The sequence below is a fragment of the Barbatula barbatula genome (assembly GCF_947034865.1).
Source record: "Barbatula barbatula genome assembly, chromosome: 6".
Lineage (NCBI taxonomy): Eukaryota > Metazoa > Chordata > Actinopteri > Cypriniformes > Nemacheilidae > Barbatula > Barbatula barbatula.
Genome location: NC_136765.1, coordinates 25,667,351 through 25,689,576, shown reverse-complemented (window position 1 = coordinate 25,689,576; position 22,226 = coordinate 25,667,351). Strand labels below are relative to the sequence as shown.

General features: G+C 38.3%; 2 protein-coding genes across 4 annotated transcripts in view; one reads left to right on the top strand and one right to left on the bottom strand.

The window, feature by feature from the left end:
* Positions 1-22,003, bottom strand: part of supt3h (SPT3 homolog, SAGA and STAGA complex component) — a 67,088-nt gene extending 45,085 nt beyond the window's left edge. The window contains exons 1-2 of one of the 2 annotated variants that reach the window (XM_079457862.1): positions 21,756-22,003; positions 15,664-15,770 (exon numbers count right to left, since the gene is read on the bottom strand). In XM_079457862.1, coding sequence (XP_079313988.1) covers positions 15,664-15,770; positions 21,756-21,782 — 134 coding nt within the window. In that variant the 5' untranslated portion in view covers positions 21,783-22,003. Of the gene's footprint in view, positions 1-15,663; positions 15,771-20,162; positions 20,331-21,755 lie in introns of those variants that run through there. The other variant, XM_079457863.1, reaches the window with a different exon arrangement.
* The window catches only part of runx2a (RUNX family transcription factor 2a), a gene marked incomplete at both ends in the record, with an annotated part of 42,224 nt that continues 25,534 nt past the window's right edge, over positions 5,537-22,226 (top strand). For both annotated transcript variants that reach the window (XM_079457861.1, XM_079457860.1), the window contains 2 exons: positions 5,537-5,594; positions 21,791-22,038. In XM_079457861.1, the coding sequence (XP_079313987.1) occupies positions 5,537-5,594; positions 21,791-22,038 (306 nt within the window). The remainder of the gene's footprint in view (positions 5,595-21,790; positions 22,039-22,226) is intronic.

Here is a 22,226-nt window from a genome sequence, read left to right as displayed (position 1 = left end):
TTAGGTCATGTGCAGAAGGACGTGATCAAAGGATTGCACAAAAATAAATCAAAGAAACTTGCAAAAATGTGTTCAGTCTCAGCCATTATAGGGAGTATGCAAATATGGAAACAAAGATGTTTTGTCTATCCTTAAATTGTAAAATGTTACGAATATGAGCAATTGTGAAAGTGTTAGCCATGAGTACCTGTCATCTTGCACACTGACTTCCCAAAGTATTTGGATTCTGTTTTTGTAGCGTGTCTTTGGATCCAAATAAAAGAAGATATGTGTGTTTAGGTGAACGATCTCTCTTCAAGCGTTCATGAACTCTGTGAATGTGTTCAGTGTGTGTGTGTTGACTTGGTTGTTATATGTTAGTGGGGACCTGAACCTGAATGCACACCAGCTCATGGGACCATAATTGAGGTCCCACAGGCACAAAAGCTTATAAACTGTACAGAACAATAATTTGTGAAAGTTTTCTAGGATCGTGTTTGTTTCATTCAGAAGATCAATGTCTGTTGGACCGTGTGTATTCTCATTCATTACTCATAAATGAAATGTGCTCTGTACGTACGGAGTCTTAACATCACGGATGTTCTTTGAGTGATACAGTATGCGAGTGAGGATGTCATGTATGCTGAAGGTTGTTTGTTCAGATGTACACTCATCTCATCTCATCTCATCTCATCTCTTGACAGAGCCTCGTGTTTCATAACATTTGAATACTTGTTTGAATACAATTCATATTGAATTTTGGCCCGAGCGATGACCAGTTGCACCGCCGATTTGAATTCTGTTAACCACACAAAGATGCAAATAAAGTCTTGAATTTACACACCTTACCTGCCCTGAATCTGACCAGACACACGCCGAGCTGTTTGGCTGCTGTCTCACACACATATATCTACATCAAACATGTATACGTGCTATTGTCCAGTACAGACACAGTCAATCAAATCTATTGTGTTTTCTATTTTTATCAGTTAATACAGTTGTGATATTAGTTTTATTAATATTTTAAAATAGCTTTTGTTTTTAGATCTTTAGTGTTTGTTTTAATTTTTGTTTAGGTTTTAGCAATTTTGTTGTATGTTTTATTCATTTGATAATTTATTGGCATATGTTGCTATTTAAGATTAATACATTTTTATTTTAATCATTTTAGTGCTATAAACTTATTACTATTTTTTATGAGGCAACATTTACATTTTCCCTTTAGTTTAGTTTTTCCAATAACTTTCAGGTCAATATAACATTTTGAGAAAATCATGTTTTTTTCATAATTTACTGTAAAGATTTATTCCACTGAATTCATTTTATTTCTTTATTCTGAAATAAAACCATCATTTGTAATGGAAATAAAAGGGTCCCATCACTAATGTTGTGCCACAAAGATGGGAATTAGAAATGGTGTTTAGGTTATATACTTATTAAACTCGTGTGACTTGACATGTCTACACATTATCACCAGTTTTCATGAATGTTTCATGACCTTACAGGACTGAAAGGTCAATAATGTGATAAGTTACCACAATACAAACAAAAAGAGAAAACACAGTTAATAGAGTAAAACACACACAAAAACAACACAAGTTCTCTTCCGCAGAAAACTAATTATACGGAAGATTTTCTTTCATTAAATCACTCAAAGAAATGTATTTAAAGCTCTTTCTCTCTTGGTTTGAAGTTTCAGGTGATCAACATCAGGAAATGACACAGCGAATCACGGGTTAAATACAAATATATACAAATATTTATATGTGTTTTGCATATTATGCATATTAATATTGAATATTATATTTCTTTTTTTTCCCCTGTAAAGCTGCTTTGGAACAATGCACATTGTGAAAAGCACTATATAAATAAAATTGAATCGATATATTACAAACGCTTAGAACAATGATTCTCTATCAAACAGGGGCTGGATTCACAAAACATTCTTGAGAAAAAACTTTAAGTTCTTAACTGAAATATATTTTTCTTAAACTAGGAATATTTTGTTTTCCCAAAAAAACGTCTTAAGACAGTTCTTACGTTTATTTCTTAAGATTGATTTACAACGCATGTGTCATTTTATTCTTATTAAAAAATTGAAAAAGATTAAAAACCATTTCAACTTAGCATTTTTTCAAAAACTTCCTATAATTAATTATAAGAACAATTTTATATTCGTCTTCATTTTGTGAATCCGGCCCCAGAAGCCTAGAAAAGTTCAGCTTCAGCCCCATAATGAATAAATGTTGGTTTGAAATAAAGTTCATTTTCTTCAGTGTGTCAAATTAAAATATGACTTTAGAAATGATATAACAAATGAGATTACAGCACACGTGACGTGATGTTAAACGTCAGGTTGTGTTGAGTCATAAACCACCGAAGCGTCACTTCACGGTCAAACAGACATGTGATAATGTGATAAATAACAGCTTCTCCTCTTCTAATCACTGTTCTCACACCGCAGGTGAAAACCACTGAGGTTTATCATATCTGTCACGAGTAAACATCATCTGGGGATTAACCAACGCATGCTCTTTAAATGCTTCAGCATTTCATTGTAAACACAGGAATGATTAAACAAACTCTAGAATCTTTAATGTTATCAAGTTTTATATTATAACAGTAAAAGTGAAGGCAGCATTAACAGCTGTCATCGCTGAACATGAGGTGTTACGTCTTCATTACAGTCAAGAGCAGCAATAATCATTATGTTCAACAGCATATAACAACTAAACAAACATGCATGCACACAGACACCCATACACACACACACACACACACACACACACGTATAATGCACACAGACACACGCGCATGCACACACACACGCACAGACACACGCGCACACACAGACACACGCGCACACACAAACACACACACACACACACACACACATAAACACAGTAACACACACACGCATGAATGCATGCACGCACACAGACATACGCATGCAAGCACGCACACACACCCATACACACACACACACACACACACACACACGTATAATGCACACAGACACACGCGCATGCACAAACATGCACACACACACGCACAGACACACGCGCACACACAGACACACGCGCACACACAAACACACACACACACATAAACACAGTAACACACACACGCATGAATGCATGCACGCACACAGACATACGCATGCAAGCACGCACACACACCCATACACACACACACACGCAAGCACGCATACAAGCACATAAAGACAGTAAAACGCGCGCGCGCACACACACACACACACAGACACACAGACACCCACACACACATGCAAGCACGCATGCACACACACACACACACACACACACACACACACACACACACACGTATAATGCACACAGACACACGTGCATGCAAAAACATGCACACACACAGACGCACAGACACACGCGCACACACAAACACACATGCATGCAAGCACACACACACATAAACACAGTAAAACACACACGCATGAATGCATGCACGCACACAGACATACGCATGCAAGCACACACACACACACACATGCAAGCACGCATACAAGCACATAAACACAGTAAAACACACACACACATGCACACACACAGACACACACACACACACACACACACACACACAGACACATGCAAGCACGCACGCACACACACAAACACCCATACACACAAACACGCACGGACACGCGCATGCAAGCATGCACACAAAAAACACACCATACACACACAAGCATGCATACAAGAACATAAACAAAGTAACACACACACACACCCATACACACATGAACACACACACGCATAGACACACGCATTCAAGCATGCACACACATATACAGACATGCAAGCACATGCACACGTACATTAACACAGTAACACGCATTCATGCGGACACACACACACACCCATACACAGAGACACCCATACACACACACGCATGCAAGCACACACTCACACACACATGCAAGCAAGCACACACACACTTTCTTCTTCAGATGTAAGACCACCAGCCTCCAGTAGATATTCAGCACTCTCTGCTGATGTGTTGAGAGAGAAGAAATAAAAACTAAGTATTTTTCATGATGTCTGCTGGTTATTAGCTGAATGTGCAGTCGTACAGTGTGAGAACCTTCACATGTGAAAAACACACCTGAAAAGATTTCTAACAGAAGTGTCTTTCTGCCTAAAATGACTGCTGGAAAATAATATAAATGAAAATAAAATGATGTAATGACCAACATTTACACAGAACACTGTGTAAGCCCAGAAAGAATCTGATCATTTTAAATGTGCAGCACAACATCAGCACACAACATGCAATCAACATATATATATATATATATAAACTATTTTGAAAGTAATTCATACAAGGTGAAATAAAAATGTAGAATTACAACCAAAATCAACATTAAAATTAATTTATTCACCTTCATGTCACGTCAGACCTGTGTGAGATTCTTTCTTCTTCAGAACACAACAGAAGATATTTTAAAGAATGTTCATCATCAGACAACACTGAACTCAATTGACTTCCACTGTGTGAACACAAAACCACTGAAACATTTCTCTAAATATCTTCTGTTGTATTTCCCTGAAGAAATGAATAAACGATGACAGAATTGAGATTCTTAGGTGCCCTGTCCCTTTAAGATCATTTCTGTTATGTAAACTCACGGTGGTTGTCAAGTGTACAGTGAACTTTATGACATTCTCATCTGTATATATATATAACTCATGTATGATCAGTATTATCTGAGAGGAGATACAAACAATATTTCCTACAACTTCTGAGATGAAGATTCTAGTTAGCTCGCTCAATTTTGAAGCACAAATATCTCGCCAAACACAAAACGTGATGTAGAAACTCTCCGCCGGACTCTTGCCAAACTCCAAAGCTGTGAGGCGCAATCATCATTAAACAGACAGACATGATTCAAGCGCGAACACAGACACACCTGAAGACTAAAGACATGACTGCAGGGAAAACACAAACCCGACACACAACAACGTACAACACGAACCGGACATCAGAACACAAGCGGGACAGTGATCTCGTGACATCGACATGAAAAGCAGAGCCCCGTCCATTCAGAAACTCTTCAGGACCACTCATCTCTCTCTCTCTCTCTCTCTCTCTCTGTGATGTCAGCAAACACATGACCCAGCCTCTCCAGTAACAGCCCATCAGGAGGGGAGAAAAGTGTGCGTTTTAAAGCGCACACGTTTTTGGATTGCCAGAATGTCTCATTCCCCTCGCAAACAACCACAGAACCACAAGTGCGGTGCGCAAGATTTCCCCCGGACGACAGCAGGGAGCCAGCGGGGCGTAAATGGTTAATCGCAGTGGGTCAACCCCAGGCACAGAGACCCGACGAGTGTGTGAGTACTCTCTAACCACACTACTGCTGTATACTACACTTATACTACCACTCATACTGCACGTGCGTCTGAAGCCTCCGCTCCACCCGAGCCTTTCCATTCGGATGCATTGACATGATTTCTGCTCCCAGTTTAGGACTTCAGGGGTCACGGCGACCTCCAGGGGAGACATCCGCCCCCGACGTGCGGCCATGGCGTCCAACAGTCTTTTCAGCTCGGTGAACCCGTGCCAGCAGAACTTCTTCTGGGGTGAGTGCTGTGCAACATTGTTTTCATTTGGCTGTGCTGTGGTTCAGCGTCGGGTCGTACAGAAGTCAAGCGGCACCGGCCTCACCCGTCAATAACCGATAACACACGAACGCACGCACGCTCGCCCGACGGCACACAAAAACCACTTCACAAACGCTAAGAGTCGCTGTGTTTACGTTCACAAACATGCTACGATGCTGAAATGTTTGCTTAAGTTTAAAAGAACGGCGGAGAGAGAGAGAGAGAGAAAAAGTCAACGTGTAAACATTCGCTGGCTCTCGATTTAAAGAGCTGCATTAAAACAAGATGTGCACAAGTTTAGAATATGACATCTATTCTGTTCCGCTTCTCATTTCTCATTTTTATTCATTTAGAAGCACGTCAATAAGATAAAACGTCGATTTGCCTAAAAAAACGAAGCGTCTACGGTGACTGTTAAAGAACGTGATTCATGTGCTGTGAGAAAGTAAAACCCGTGATTGAAAACCGAGTCCAGCATAATACAGCACACAAACAAAACCACATGTAAAACACAATCTATGCAAAATATATTTGAATACCTCAGCTATTCAAAACAAACTAACATGTAAAATACAAACAAATCCAAATCTAGTCAGGCAATCTTATCAGACGCCACGTATGAAAATATGAACAATGTCAACAGAACGCTTTTTATTTCACGAAGAGATGCTCTTCACACAGAAGAAGAAGAAGAAAGAGGATTCCTGAAATAAAACTAAACGCTTTGCGATTCAAGGACTTAATAAAGACAAAACTAAACATCATACGATATCAAAAACATTTAGTCACAATAATGTCATTTATCTTCATTTCTAAACAACAGTTTCTCTCCTATGAACATCTCGATCATGTTATTAAGGTGAATTATTCATATAAAGTTTCATTAATATAAGAATACGAACAAACTGGATTATAAAGAATAGGACAGAAATCCTAAGGATGATAAAGCATCACAGATGGACAGTTGTCATGTGCTTTTCATTCACAAGCACAACTGTCATTTACACCAGAAAAACGGCATTAACAGAGCAAACAAATCCTGAAAAACTCAACAGGCACAGAAATACAGCGTCAGTTCAAATGAATGAAACAGAATAACTACATGCGGACGGACGGTGTGGTTTATGACCCGAGGAAGCGTCTTCATACAGATCTAAGCTTCCCATCTTCACTCATTTATAGCGTCAAAGGTTTGTTTGTGAGTTTGCTTTTATCTGGCTTCTACATGACAGATGCATTTATATAAAGCAGCAGAGGGTTTAAAAAACCTTTCAACATGTGCGACACGTCAGGAAATCACAGCATCTCATGAACCGTGTGTGTGTCCTTATAACCCTCCGTCTGTCACTAACAGAAAACTCACAGTGATCACAGACTCATGAGCGGACAGATTCAAACGCCGACATTAATAATAAGACCATAAAGAATAAGAATAATCGCAGACTGAACGGCAACAAAACTCAGAGGACGAGGTTTAGTCTGTGATAGGAAAAATAAATGCGCTGCATTTTCTAACACTTTATTATTTCTAAAAGTACTGACAAGTGTCGTACAGTTGAGTATATTAAAAGTATGTTTTAAAAGAATTTTAGATTAAATTATTTTTGATGATTTTGAAAAGGTGAAAGCTTAAACAAATGTGTAAATAAACATTAAGTAAGTGTGCTGCTGTCACTATATGATTTCATTGTAAAGGTCACATGCACATCATACAGGCGCTTGTTTGTACGGTGTCTGTGAATTGTCAAAACACCTCTCGAACAAATTGCTACGGATGCGACAAACGCAGAAAATCAAACTAAGTACATTTTTTGATGAGTGACGAAACTATCGGAAGCAGAAAGTAAATGTGATTGTTGACACAAGGTGAGATCATATTTATTTTTTACCGTGTGGAAAATGAAGACTCTATCCTTAAGTCTTCCCTTAAACCGTCACACAAATAAACATGAAAACACATGAAATAGTTATTTTGCATTCCCTGCATAGGCCCACTAAGCTTTTCAGAGGCGCACAGGATGGATTTGGTCTCTCAATAATAGCACAAAAACACCTAACTTTATAAAAACATTATTGGCCTTTCTCCTGTTTAAACTTCATGTTTTTATTGATTCTTCTCTGTGAGATTCTTATTAAAGACACACAGTGCTCTCGTTCTGAACTTTAAAGAAAGACTTCTCTCACGGAGACCTCTCTCACACACAACATGTTTCTTCACATGACAAAGGAAGCTATTGATGTCTCATACAAACCTCTTATAAAATAATCAAACACTTAAGCGTTGAGTGTCGGTCAGCCAAATACAACATTAGAAGTGGGAAACAATAAATACACCAAAGACTGGACTTCTGTAACATAGAAACACAATCAACAAACCATCAGACCCACATCACTCTTTAATGTACAGAAATATATACATCAGTAGATGTTGCCAACGCTTATTTACAGACGTTTATTACAAAGCTGGAATCTGGACAAACAGCTCCATGTGCCATTAAATGTACGTGTTTTTAAAATCATTTCCACTTTATACATAATTACATATATGGGATAAAAAACTGATTTTTCGAACAAATTCAGAATTTCTTTAAATCTTCCCGACCTCACTGTGTGTTTACTACATATAGAAAAAGACAAATGTGCGTTTTAAATAAAGTTATTAAGAGAGCTCGGATTCCACTGTGGATATATTTGTTCAATCTTGTACTTTGTGTCCACCCATCTCGAGCAGAAATCTAGTTTTCACGTCTGAAACGGAGACAATAATTACAGTGTGAGAAAGATGGATTCTGTCTCCGACAGCAGCCTGTAAAAGTGCCCCAAACCTCCTACATGTCTTATTTGCTTTTCTACGGCATTTGGCAGAGTATTGCTAAAGAAAAATATACTGTATAAACAGTCTCCTAACAATGCCAAGAAGCCATTTCTTTAAAAAAAGAGAAAGCACTTCATGCTATAATATTGCTAAATGTAAGGTCAGCGTAAGCCTCAGGAAGTTATAATGAGAAATGTGGAGATAAGTGAACAGTAAAACTGAAACCGGAGAGATTTTACCTGTTCCGTATTGATTTAACCTCTGGAGGAATGCAGAACATTAAAATATTTATAATATGATCCACACACACCAGGACTGAAAGTGCAACAGAATGTTAGAATGAGCGGAATGAGAGGAAGAAAACTGAACGCTGGCGCTCGACTCACCGCAGGGGAAATGAAGTGTTTTCAAATACACCAAATCTACATTCTGATAAATACACAGAGTCCAGCGGTCCGTCCAAAACAACACATAGTGGAAAGAAATCAAAGCATGCACTCCAAATCAGATTACATCTTCAAGCACCCGAAAACATAATGACACAAAAAGACCTGAAGTGACGTCATGCTCACCATCTGAAACACGTCAGGACAACAGAAAATATCCAGACAACAGAAAACACCTCCTGTAGTAATCGGACCACAGAGAGAGACGAGAGGATCACATGTCTGAACACCCGTGAGCTATGATCATCACCTCTCAACATGCTTCAATAGCATCTACTTCACATCTTCAGTTACACACCGCTGAAGAAACACTTTGTCATCTCACAGATTCATGAACGGGTTCATTTAGATTAAACAACACGAGACACTAACATGAACGGCACACGCTGAATGAGAATATATAAAAATACTTTGATAAGTGCAAAAAGCGGCAGAATTTTGATTTATCAGACTGTATGAACATGGAGAGAAACATGAAAAACAATAAACAATAACTCGTTGTTAAGTTTTGAAAAAAAAAAAAAAAACGACGCGGATTGTTGATTGACTTGCGTCCGAGCACGTGCACGCTATCATGCGCTCACACGCATATCCCAAATAACATCCAGGTTCCAGATAGATACTATACCGTCCGCATCGACCTTAGATTTTGACCATACATAACTTTTCGAAGAATTGAATGTCTCATTTATCGCAAACCATCGCGATATAACCCTGTTGTTTATGTTGTTAAGATGAAAGCGTCTATAAACGTTGATTTTATTTCACTCGTCTTATAAATCACAGTTGAATAATATCATGAATTCCTGATTGTTTGTGTTGGTTGAGAATCAGCAGTTTAACAGATTTGAACTTTCCAGACACAACTCCGATTGTCAAATGAGTCAAGAAAAGAAGAGACTGAAAATGTAAGAGGCAGGTTTAAGCTGTGTAGAGAAAAACAGCCATTAAGAACAAAGCAACATAACAACACGAGAGAGTTTGTTGTGATTGTTGACTCATCCTGTGACGCTATAGTTGTCTATAGTTACTGAAGTCAACATCACGGCTTCTGTTTCATTGTCTGGTGTTCACTGACAGCACAAAGAGAGACTCAGAGCCAGAAATAAGCGCTGGTGACTGGAGCTTATGTAATATTAATCAGAACATCTTCACTCTTAAATATGCATCAGACACATCTGAAGGTGAAGGAGAATGATGAACACAAGAACGCCAGACGTGAAACACAATCTGCTGACGATAGAGATCTCTGAACGTCAAAATATTATTAACAAGCTCACATATTAATAAACGTGAAACTTCTGGATCCAGACGAGGATAAAGTGAACTAGACTTCACAGATAGAGACGTGTAAACGAACAAACAATCGGAGATGTTTAAATATTGATGGTAAACTTCCTGAAGCCTCCCGCTGGCGTTCACTGAAGAGTTTTATATCACAACAAGCCCGTCGTCTCGTCCTGGTTGGAAAACGTGCATCTGAAAATAATTCAATGCTTCTAAATAAGAAGTCGAGGAAATCCTCAATTCATGCTTTTAATAAGACACCTGAATAACATTCAGCGCGGGAATCTCAGCATTGATATTTTTCTTTCGTGCGCATCGGTGGATCGATCATTAACCGTTCGTCTAACCTCAACAACACAAAACAAAGAATCTATAGAAGACACGTAACCTATTCTACTTTCAAATGTTGAGGAATCTCTCTATTGTTGCGTGTCTGTTCCCAGAAGACGCCGTGGAGACTTACTGGCATTAATATGAAGTCGTCTGCTTGTTCTGTTTATTCACAGATGCTTCGAGCCAAACTTTAAATGATGCTCCATCAGACCGGCGGAGTCACATTTAATCTGTATTCACAACAAAAAAAGAACCTCACTGATCTGCAACGATAGATTCATGCAGATCATACACACAGCATCATAGACAACTGACTTATTATGATACTAATGTTCGGATCCATCACTTATATTTAACATAAATACAGCACATTTCAATAATAAAGGGCTTCATAAAAGGTTCCTTGTCCAGCTGTATGGTTCTATAAAGAACCTTCCACGGAAGCTTTCGGTGTTACACAAACGGTTTTTTATGGTGGAGGACGCTTCTACAGACCATAAAAAACTGTTTAAAAGGGCATCCTATAGAGCAGTGGTTTTCAAACTTTTCCGTTGTAAGGCCCCCTTTGTGTCGATTGCATCGCTTTGCGGCCCCCCCAAATAAAAACTTAGAATGTTTAACTTAGAATTTTTATTTATCCTAAAAATCATTCTGTCATACAATGTTGGAACATCAATACCTTTGGTTGGTGGTCTTATTTTTCTGATGTTTGATTGCATAAAATGTTTGATACAATTCTACACTGTAAAAAAATGTTTTTGGGTTTTTTGTTAAAAATATTAGTTAACTTAAAATGTCTGCAACAAATTAATTAAGTATAATTAACAAAAAAATTTAAGTCACCATAATTTATCCTTTTTTTAAGTTGAAACAACAAAACCCCAACATATACTTTTACAGTGTATACGTCACATAATGCCACAGAATCTGTGGCCCCCCCCTTGGATCCGTCTTGGGGCCGCCCCAGTTTGAGAACCACTGCTTTAGTGAAGTCAGATTATAGTCAAGTATGAGTTCAACTGTGTGTAGAAACACTACTGAGGGTTTGTTTACTGCAACTCAACTCCGGTGATGAGAGGTGGATTTCACATCCCAAAATGACACCTCATGACTACTGTTTGTCTCCGGTCCACACAGAAAGCAAAGGGAGTTTTACGGGCCGTAGCCCAGAAAAAACCCGAAACACACAGAGGTCTTCAGTGTAAGCAGCCAGTGCTTTCACTCAGGTCCTGTAGCATGCTGCACTGATCTCTGGAAATGCGGTTAGAATTGTGTGTGTGTGTGTGTGTGTGTGGACGGCAAAGAGCATTTCCTGACAGCTCATACTGTACTCTTATAATGCCACGTCTCATTACAGTAAGTGACTTACAGTCAGTAATTGTCCGTGATGAATTAAATTAACTTGCATTACATTACATTCTCGGGATAAAACACTGTTGTGCTTCTTCTTCAATTAATACTTACGTCACAGCTTTATATAAAAAAAGTTATTAAAGGAAAAATGTATATAATGTAAAATATATATAATCAAATATTCACAAATGATTACTATACGATGCCATGAGAAATATCGTAACACAATGTACTTCAAAGACTACAGTACTACTAAGAAACGTAACATAAATAGAAACAGTATTACCATGACAAATGTTACAAAATCATGGTAGTACATTAAAAATCATTGTCCCTGTATGTTCAGCTGAAACAGAAGTAAAAGATTTAACCATCAACTAAAGAACACAACAGATCAGTCAGCATGTGTTATTTCTGTTAGATGCTGTGAGTGTTTGTGTAGATAATGAAAATGAACATTAAATATCATTAGATCTGTACTGTAAACGCGTTTGTCAAATTAATCCAGTCAGTATTTATTCCCTCAGGCAGTGCAAAGGAAAATCTTCTACTTCCACTAGTTTTTTTTCTTCTTTCCACACTGATTTCTGCGGACTCATATATTTCCATATTTTAATCTGTGTGTAGTTTGGATGTAGGAGGTTTTTCCAGCTTGTGGTGTGTTTGTTTCTGAAAGTAAAGCATGAAGGGAAGCAACACCCGATCCACACACACACACAGCAGAAATAACACTGATGCACAGCGGCAACACAAACGCTGAATGTGTACATCTGACAGGGATTTGAGATTTTATTAGTTCAGAAAAAGTGAAGTGATAAACCGTAAGATGTTCTGATATCCATCATCATGTGAATAGCTGTTGAAGGTCTAAGTTCAGAAGACTTTGATCAGATTTCAAGCATACACACGATACGGTTGAAGTCAAACAACGGATCAAGAGAATGGGTCGCGTCGCGTCGCCAATGACTTCTGTTCTGAGATCAGCTCACATAACTCAAAACTCATGAAACCATTCGCTACTGTAAAAACGATAAACAGGAAAAACTGAAACACACCGTAAAAAAATTATCATTACAATTAATATTAAATTAAGTTTATATATTAAATAGTTTTCACCATTTTTCTTTAAAATTACAGAAAATGTACAGGTTTTTGACCGTTTCAAAAGTGCATAAAAAAATCTCTAAAATAAAAAAGAACAATTCCGGGGTATTTTATATATATATATATCTATATCATTACGTGGAAATCTGTAAACAATAACAGAAACATTCTGTAAAACAACAGTGCTGATTTACTACGCGTTCATGATTCACTTTGTCATTTTCCAGATTCTTCTGTGCTTATTGTGCTCTACAGCAGAGTCGGATATATTGTGCATTTTTCTATCATTAAATATATTATTTATCTTACATAAGTACAGTAAATTTATTGATCACAATATAAAACCTTGTTAATGGCAGTACTGGAATTTAACAAAGCTTTCACTATTAAAAAGAAATATTATTTCAATTTATGGTTGGGTAAAATATAACAAATCCAACTATTGGTGACTTTAAATGAATCTAAAAAATGTCCACATTTTTATCAGACAAATAACCTAGCGTTTTTATAGAGTGAATAAAAAAAACCTCACAAATGTCTTTAAGGGGGTTCTGACGTCTAATCTCACATGAGCAACGCATTACAACATTACTTCGCTGTTAGAAACCAAACGAGACTGACGAAAACAAGCTCAGGTAAAGAGTTTTAAAATCACTGTAGACTTTATCACGTTGATCTCACCACATTGTCCCTCAAACACAGAGACAAAATAATACATCTGACAGGTCAATGAATCCACAAGCCAAACAGAACTGATATGCTAACAATAAAAAACACTTTTGAGCAGCAGTCAAACAATGACCTATAATGAATGAAACCCAGTCTTTGAAGTGGTCTTTTTTAAATGTACATTATCTGGGCATTTTGCCTTAGTTAAGAGATACGGGTGACTGCGTTTGACTAAAGTGATTGCCAGGTGACAAGAAGGAAGGGAATAAAATGGCACTAAACATTAGGCAAAAATATAGAAAAATTACATGTTGATCAATGGAAACTTAAATACTTGGAAATTTAAAGTGACAAACAAAAATCCCTGATATTCCATGACTTCCACAAAAAATATTAAAAATCCATGAGTTTCAATGTCTGGAATAGACCTTTTAAAAATCAATGATATTCCAGAAATTCAATGACCCGTGGGAAGCCTGAGGAATCCCCATCAAGGATTTTAGACATTTGTGCCCATGTTTCATTACTTCTGAGCTTTATATGCGCGATGACGTCCAACGTCCCCGTTAAAGGAAGTAGTCACTTTTAGCAACCGCCGTTTTTAAGACACAATAAAAGATTTACAAAATCACGAGCGGGTTATAACTGGTATGTTTTATGTCACAGAATAAAACGTGAAAATATGATATAAAGGTTTTATTTTACACAGACCGTATTTCAGTAAGGTGTACTTACCAAAAACCCATTAATAAACCCATAGACTTTGGGGCGATGTGGAAGTCTTATGTAAATTGAGTTTGCATAAATAAAATGCGTCATCTCTGAGCCAATCCATTGTCCACACGGTATCATTAGACACTGAAAAACTTCAACTTCCTTTCAGATAAGAAATAATAAAAATGTCTTTAGAGAAAGAGAGAGAGAGACTTATCAAACCAATAAAGTAAACCGGTAGCCTTCTGTGATTTTATAAGAGCTCTATCACTGAACCACAAAACTTCCTGCCGTTTATAAGAACAAGTGATGTGAATTAGAGACCTCCGTGAAGGCCGAGGCTGTTAGACAGACACGGCACGAGAAAAACCTCTTTACTTTTCTGTCCAGACACAAACACACGCGACTGTAATACAGTCACACATCTAACGGACGACAAAACTCAACTTAAAAACAATTACATGAACGCCATTGTCAAGAAACACCCGGATCGTCTTCTCCCAAAGACTAAATCAAAATTGCATTTTGCATTAAGAAAAGAAAATCAAGAACAAGTTACTTTTCTATGTGATGCAGAAAAAACTACTTTTTTATTTATGTAAAATGCAATTTCAATAAAAGCTTTAAATCTTTAGTCTGACTAGAAACAAACACGGATTACAAACAAAAGACGAGGTTGTGTATCTGTCGTCTCCGTCAGGTCACGTGTGATAAACATGAGATTTGCATGAGTCTATAAATGTCCTCAGATGCAATTCAAAGCAGGTCGACAGGATGAATTTAATTGTGGCTTTCTTATAGAACCTCTCTCACCGGGTCAAACCACAAACGCTCTGTTGGGGAGAAGTCAATGTATCGCCATGTAAATTTACTTTACGACTCCTTTGTGCTTTAAGTAAAGCAGTTTTGTAGACCTGGACGCTCGCTTTACAGATTCACACGTTCCAAAATAAACTTACGTTTTTTGATTGATAAAAAAAAATTCGTGTGCCGAGACGCATCCACGGAACGGAAATGCCATGGTTTCCAATAAGTGAAGAGTGTTTTTTCTGACGCACGAGACAATGAGTGTTAACTGATGCTTCAGTAAAGCGTAAAGAGACCCCCACTGCACCTCTGCACCGACGGGACCACCGGCTCCATCAGCGCCGCTTTATAACACTGACGATCTGACAAACAATGTCTGCTCTCATGTGAAAACCTTAAACCTCGAGGTCATATTAATCAGACACAAAAACCGTCAAGTACACAACTATATACACACGGCGGCAAATCCCGCAGACTCTGTTGTCAAGAAGGCTTCAGAAAGGATTCAAGTAAAACTTACATCATGCTTTGGAGTTCCGGAACGAAGCTGGTGGCTCTTCCGGTTCCCCTGCCGGCCGCCGCGCCGCTGGAGCCGGCTGTCATTGGATTGGAGGTGCTGTTGCTCATCTGTTACACACACAACATACAGAGAACTTTAACACAACGCTCACATCAGTCAGCGTGTGTCGCATCAAAGGCCGAGCAATTATAAAGCCACTTCACAAAGAAAACGCTTCTGGGTCCATCCACCGGCTCAACACGTGTCCGCATCATGAACACACTGAACCTGAAGCTCACGCTTACAGTACACTACTGAACATCACATGAAACACATGCTGTCTGACGGTTAAATGAACAGATTATTCTCAACATCAAAGACTGTTTGAACTTTGTTATTTTCTCCTGTTTCACAAACATCCTGAACACTTGACAAATGAACACAAAGTTCCGTGTTTCCTCATCACCATTTAAACACATAAAGCCGGTAAAAGTTGTCAGATGCTGAATTAATGAACATACATCCATTTTTTCACATCAACGTCAGAAATGTAAAACTCTCTCTCTCTCTTTTCCACTCACACTTTTGTCTTTTTTGTCTTTTACGTTTTATGTGTCATTCCACAACACGCAATATCTGATATAACCAGGGCGGTCTCGATTATGACATTTGCCTGACGATTAATTGTCGATTGAATAAATGTGATTATGTCAATTAATTGTTTGTTTTAATGCAAATTCATTTATTCGATAAAGAAAATATATACTTTAAAATTGTGAACATTTTGTAAATAACTAATATTATTTACTATAGAGTGGCCTTAACAGAGAAGACGGTCTTGAGCACTAAGATATTAGATATTAAGGTCTTCCGGCGTGGATGCAGCAGGTCTGCAAACAAATCAACACAAAACACACAACGCTTAAACCACTCAAGTGATGGAGAATGTCATTTAAATGTAAAGGTGAGCGCAGATCAAGGACGGTGGCTGTAAAATGCAGCAGATACTGCAGATCACTCTTGTTTTCTAAGGATTCGCAATAATTAGGGTTATCTGAAATAATTGCAATGACGTCAAATAATTGCGATGAGATGATTATTTAATAATTGTGACAGCCCCAGATATAACATGTAAATTCCCCATCAATATTTATTTTAAACTGTCCCTGAGTGTATTTAGGTTTTGTTTTGAGTAAATAGTAAACCAGATAGAGTCATTCAAAATGTAAAAAAGGGACAGTTTATCCAAAAGTGAAAAATCTGTAATTATTTACTCACTCTCAGGTTGTTTCAAACCTGTATAAATGCATTTGTTCCATTCCATGGTAGGAAATAATCTAATGTGTTTTTTTATTCTGTTGAACACATAATAAGATATTTTGAGTTTGAAGAATTTGGGAAAACAAAGAATTCTCGGGCAACTTTGACAACCCTTTTGTTCTTCCTACTATGGTAGTCAATGACGTCCCGTAACTGAAAATGACGAACATTCTTCCAAATATCTTTCTCTGTGTTCATCGGCACAAAGTCATTCATACAGGCATGGCATTACACGGTGGTGAGTAAATGATGACAGAATTTTCCAGTTTGGGTGAACTATCCCTTTAAATAAAAACTTTGAGTCTTCAAAGTCATAAGGCCTACATTCATTGACGTTCGGAAAAAACAGGTTCTTCTGTAACCAGGAAAAGAGCGGTATTCTTAATGACAAAAATATTTTATTTAAACCCATGAAAATGCAAATCCTGTTGTGAATAATAGTGAAAATCACAGTGGTTTTATTCTTAGTCCTCATTAGATTTTAGAGACTCCTATGCTCTATTTACACTAGGACTGTATATGACTGTATGACGAAGAATATCTTGCTCTCTAAACCCTGTGAAATACGACAAACATCATTATTAAGACGAGCTGAATCACACGTGTGTGTAAGAAAGAGAGATGAATGATGTGATGGAGTGCCGTGAGCAGTTAACATTCATCACACAGCTATCTGTACAGTTTGCTCTAAGACTTCCGCCAACACAATGAAAACAAATCACCAGGATGCTGATATATCCCTGGAAATGGAGCTTGTCAAATTCAAATGCGCTCATTGTCGACCGTGAGGTGATTTCCATCTGGAAGCGCAGCCAGGTGAGCCGTCACGGCCCGCCGGAGTCACTCCACCTCTTTAGACCTTAAGCACATCTGCTGGCTTGAGTAACTCTAAAACCACAACCTTCCTACAGCAAACCAACCCATCAGAATGTCAAATGTCACAGGTGGAAAACCAGTCCCCATCAGCGTTCATGTCGTTTGTCATTATTGCCTTCAAGCTTCATTAAAGAGTTGGTTCATCCGTTTTCAAAATGAAATTTCTCACATTATTTATTATTATTCTGACTAGAAACTTTTACTGCGGTTTTGCTCCGTTTGGAGCGTGACAGCCGAGGTTTACTCTACAAAAACTCCTCTTCACAATCACTCTTCTTTATGTAAAAAAGTGCAAATAAAGACAGAATGTGTAAACAAAGCGTTGATTTCAATCGGAGCCGATGTCAATCCAAAGTCTATTCCGAGAGACATGAAACAAAATGTCCCCAAGTGTCACCAAATCCAAAAGCAAGGCCATTTTCTTTCATAAATACATGCCGGTGTAAAATCTCCTTCTGTTTTGGGATGAAAGATAATGCTTTGACTTGAGAAGGCAGATGGTCGCCATACTGGGCAAAATGAATTCAGATGTGGCAAATGAATCAAGATTACTTCAACATGTAAAGAGCTTTGAAAGAACAGAAAAGGGAGCTATTCTATTTATTGCATTTTCCTCTATGTAATTAAATAGTCGAGACTTTTATGTCGCTTTGCTTCCACGTCTTTTCTTTTCTACAGACGCCTGCTTAATTTAGTCATTTAGTGCCGGGCACGGACGCCACGTTCAGTCATGTTACAGTTTCTTACGTTTTGCCGAACGCACGTAGAGACGAAAATACAGATTGAATCTTGTTGACATGAAATGATTTTTCAAAGAACACTTTTACTATTGTGGGAAACAAAGAAACCCCACACACATCAAGACCTCCATGATATATATGTTTTCGTCCCAGACATTCAGCTCCGACCTTCCTCCACATGCTGTTTCAATATATAGTCAAGTATATTTTTCATTAATTACAATTAGCCCGAGTCAGCTGTCTCATAAATTTACAGTGGATCATCAGAAACGGATGGAAATCAGAAACACACTTGGCGCTCTGAGGCACCGGAGCAGGAACATGTAATTTAATAGCGAGTCTTTCTAGAGGCCGTAATGAAGTGGCAAATACGATTCAGAGCCATTCAATGTTTTATTTCCCGACGACGCCACACGAGGCCCGAGCTCTCAATCATACACAATTCATTTTCTCTCACACCGAAATGTGCCGGAAACCATGTGGCTACACACATCCAGTTTCCACAGAGTCAGACTTCACTTCTTGACTTCGCCGTCTCAATGTGCCAATGTTTCACGGTGTACAAGGGAAAAAAAGAAGCTTGACATGTTTAACACTGAGAAAATGTGTTTTTTAAAGGAATTGTTCACCCAAAAATACAAATTAATTTTTCACACTCATGTTCATGAAAACTGCGTCTGTGGAACACAAAACATGATATTTTGAGAAATACGTTCACACAATATTGTTTGGTTATCGACGTTATTCAACATATATATTTGTGTGTGTTTTGCAGAAGTCATGCAGGTTCAAACTCCTTTTTATCCAGCAAACAGTAAAATCACCAGTGTTAAAAGAGGTCAAATTAACACTCACAGTGTACACTCTCAAAGCGTGGATTATATATACACTGTGAGAGTTCGTTTGACCTTTTTAACACTGGTGATTTTTCACACATCACAGGAACTTTACTTTTATATTAGACTTTTTCTAACAATTATGATGTACATTGTAAATCTCTCAAAATAAGAATGGTGGGAAACATCCAAAACTGGTTTTATACATAAATAGCCACGACAATAACCCAACCTGCCTTTTGAATAATAATAATAAACGAGTATAAAAATAAAAGAATTGTTAAAGGCCAAAGATAATAAATACGTTGTAAGTTTTGTATTATAAATTGAAATGATGGCAGTTAAAAATAAGACGATGGGTAGCCGACTAATAAATCGTATCCTACACGTGTCCTATGGTGTGACAGGAAAATTTCGTTTTATATCATTATATTTATCATATAAAATAGCATTAGAGACAGTGAGTTATTTGAAAGATCATATTTATTTATATAGTAACTTTTTTAAACTCGGGGCACTTCCTACAGACTTCAAAGACTCCAAACCCTGATACATAAAGCAGACATATGCGTTCACATCACTTCACCTGTCAACATAACAACAGCAGAATAATGACGTCTGTAACTCAGAGAAATAAATTAAACAAATGTCATGACTTAATTACATTTAACACGACTCTGAGACTCAACAAATACATTACCAGTACACAGAATGAACTCGACGCGTTTGATAAAGTGAACATGTTTACCTTTGTTTAAAAAATCAGTCCGGACTCATTCCTCTCATCTAAACACGCGCTTCCGGGCAGACGTCTGTGACGTCAGGACGCTCTGCCGCCGGAGATTGTGGGTGTTGTAGTTTACACAGAATATATAACGCGATGATACTCGGTTGTTGCTAGAATGGATACAGCTACGGCCGGAAGTGGTGCAAAACCTCGCCATATAACTACAATAAATGACATCAGCATACGCCTACACATTCCCCAACCATTAATAATAATGAAATAAAAAATATATCATAATACAAATCAACTGTTTTCGGCGTGACAAAAATGATGCGATGTCAAAGTGCGCATGGCCAGTGGAGGTAGCTGTATCTCTACTAGTCATATTCAGAGAAACACGAACAATGTTGTAGTTCTTCATTGACAGTCGAAGCGCAATCAAATACGATATTAAACATATAGCGCCACCAACAGAGCAACGTGGTAATTTTCAGAATTATGTATTTAAAGTATTAAAATTAGAAACGTTTCTCCAAACGTCAATAAATAGCCTACATCGTTTATTTTCCATAGGAAATTTCAACAAAGAATTCAAAGAAAACGAGAAATGATCTCAATAATTCACATCTGATCTTGTTGTTGCTCTTTTTCTCGCTTCTTAAGTTCTCGAGCTCTTTGTCTGCACAGATAGGAAATGAGTCACATATTCTGAGCGTGTTTTCTCTCTGTCTCAGGGCTGAATGCCTTGTGTTTATATCTCTTTATGAGTCTTTCAAAGCTTTTTTATCTGCTAGTCCGAGTAAAAAAGTCACAGAAACGTGCTGCCATTGGTCTTTCGTAACTTTTCTTAACCTTAATATATCTTTCGGACTTCTTTTAATGTAGCTGCAGTTTATTTTGGGCAACTGTGTATTAATTTTCGGCCGAAACTGATATCGACTAATTTTTGGTTTATTTGGATGCTTTGAACATAATTTGGTGTTTGGAGACGCGTGACGCGCTCGAGACTCATCAGCATAATAATCCTCCTGCTTCGGCATATATATATAAACCACAAAAAACCTGAGCAGCAAAAGTCCCTGCCTCCTAAGACAAACCACACAACGAGACCAAACACTGCGGCTTTCCATCGCCTTCATCTATCTAACCACAACTTCTGGAATCACCTTTTTAACCCTTCACAAAGACCGCGCGTGCAAGAAGAACTTTCAAGGAGAATTTGACAAAAGCGAATTAGTGTTGAACTCTCTTGATGTGATACTCACTCGCACCGTGGCGTCTTTGTGCGGTGCTGTAACCTCTCATATCGCCGCGCGTAATGCGCAAAGACTCGTTTCCATTCCGGACTTCAATGTTTCTTAAGGAAATCTTCAACCGTGCAGAAGCGAAAGCGGCTCGCAGATGATGCGTGCGTGTGTTCAATGAGCAAAACAGAAGATCCTGCGCGTTTATTTCCAATAGATTAACCTGTGAGAGCGCACGAAACCCAGCCGCGTAAAGCCCGAGAACATCCAACTTCAGTCAACTTTGTCGCTCGCGGCGAGGCGCAGCCAAACGGACTTTATACAGACATCGGTTAAATAAGAAAAGACGCAAGTCTCGAAGTGTCCTCACCTTTGCTGACATTGTTGTGATGCGCATTCCGGTAGATCCGAGCACCAGCCGCAGGTTCAGTCCGCCGTCCAGCAGCCTTCAGCCGGTGGCGGGGAAGATGAGCGATGCGCAGCAGGAGGCGAACGCGCCGCTGCCGAGACTCAGACAACACGACAACCGGACCATGGTGGAGATCATCGCGGACCACCCGGCCGAGCTCGTGCGCACCGACAGCCCCAACTTTCTGTGCTCGGTGCTGCCGTCCCACTGGAGGTGTAACAAAACTCTCCCGGTGGCGTTTAAGGTAAGAAAGCCGCGTTTTATCTGGAATTGTATTTCCACACTGTGTGACCGTAACACCACAATTCTTTATAATAGGCCTAATTATATAAAATATACAAGTATTTATTTGATCAAATAATGAAAACTTCCCTTTACAAACATAAAGCGCGCCTGTTCGGGTCGAGTTCATAAAATATCGTTTTATATTAA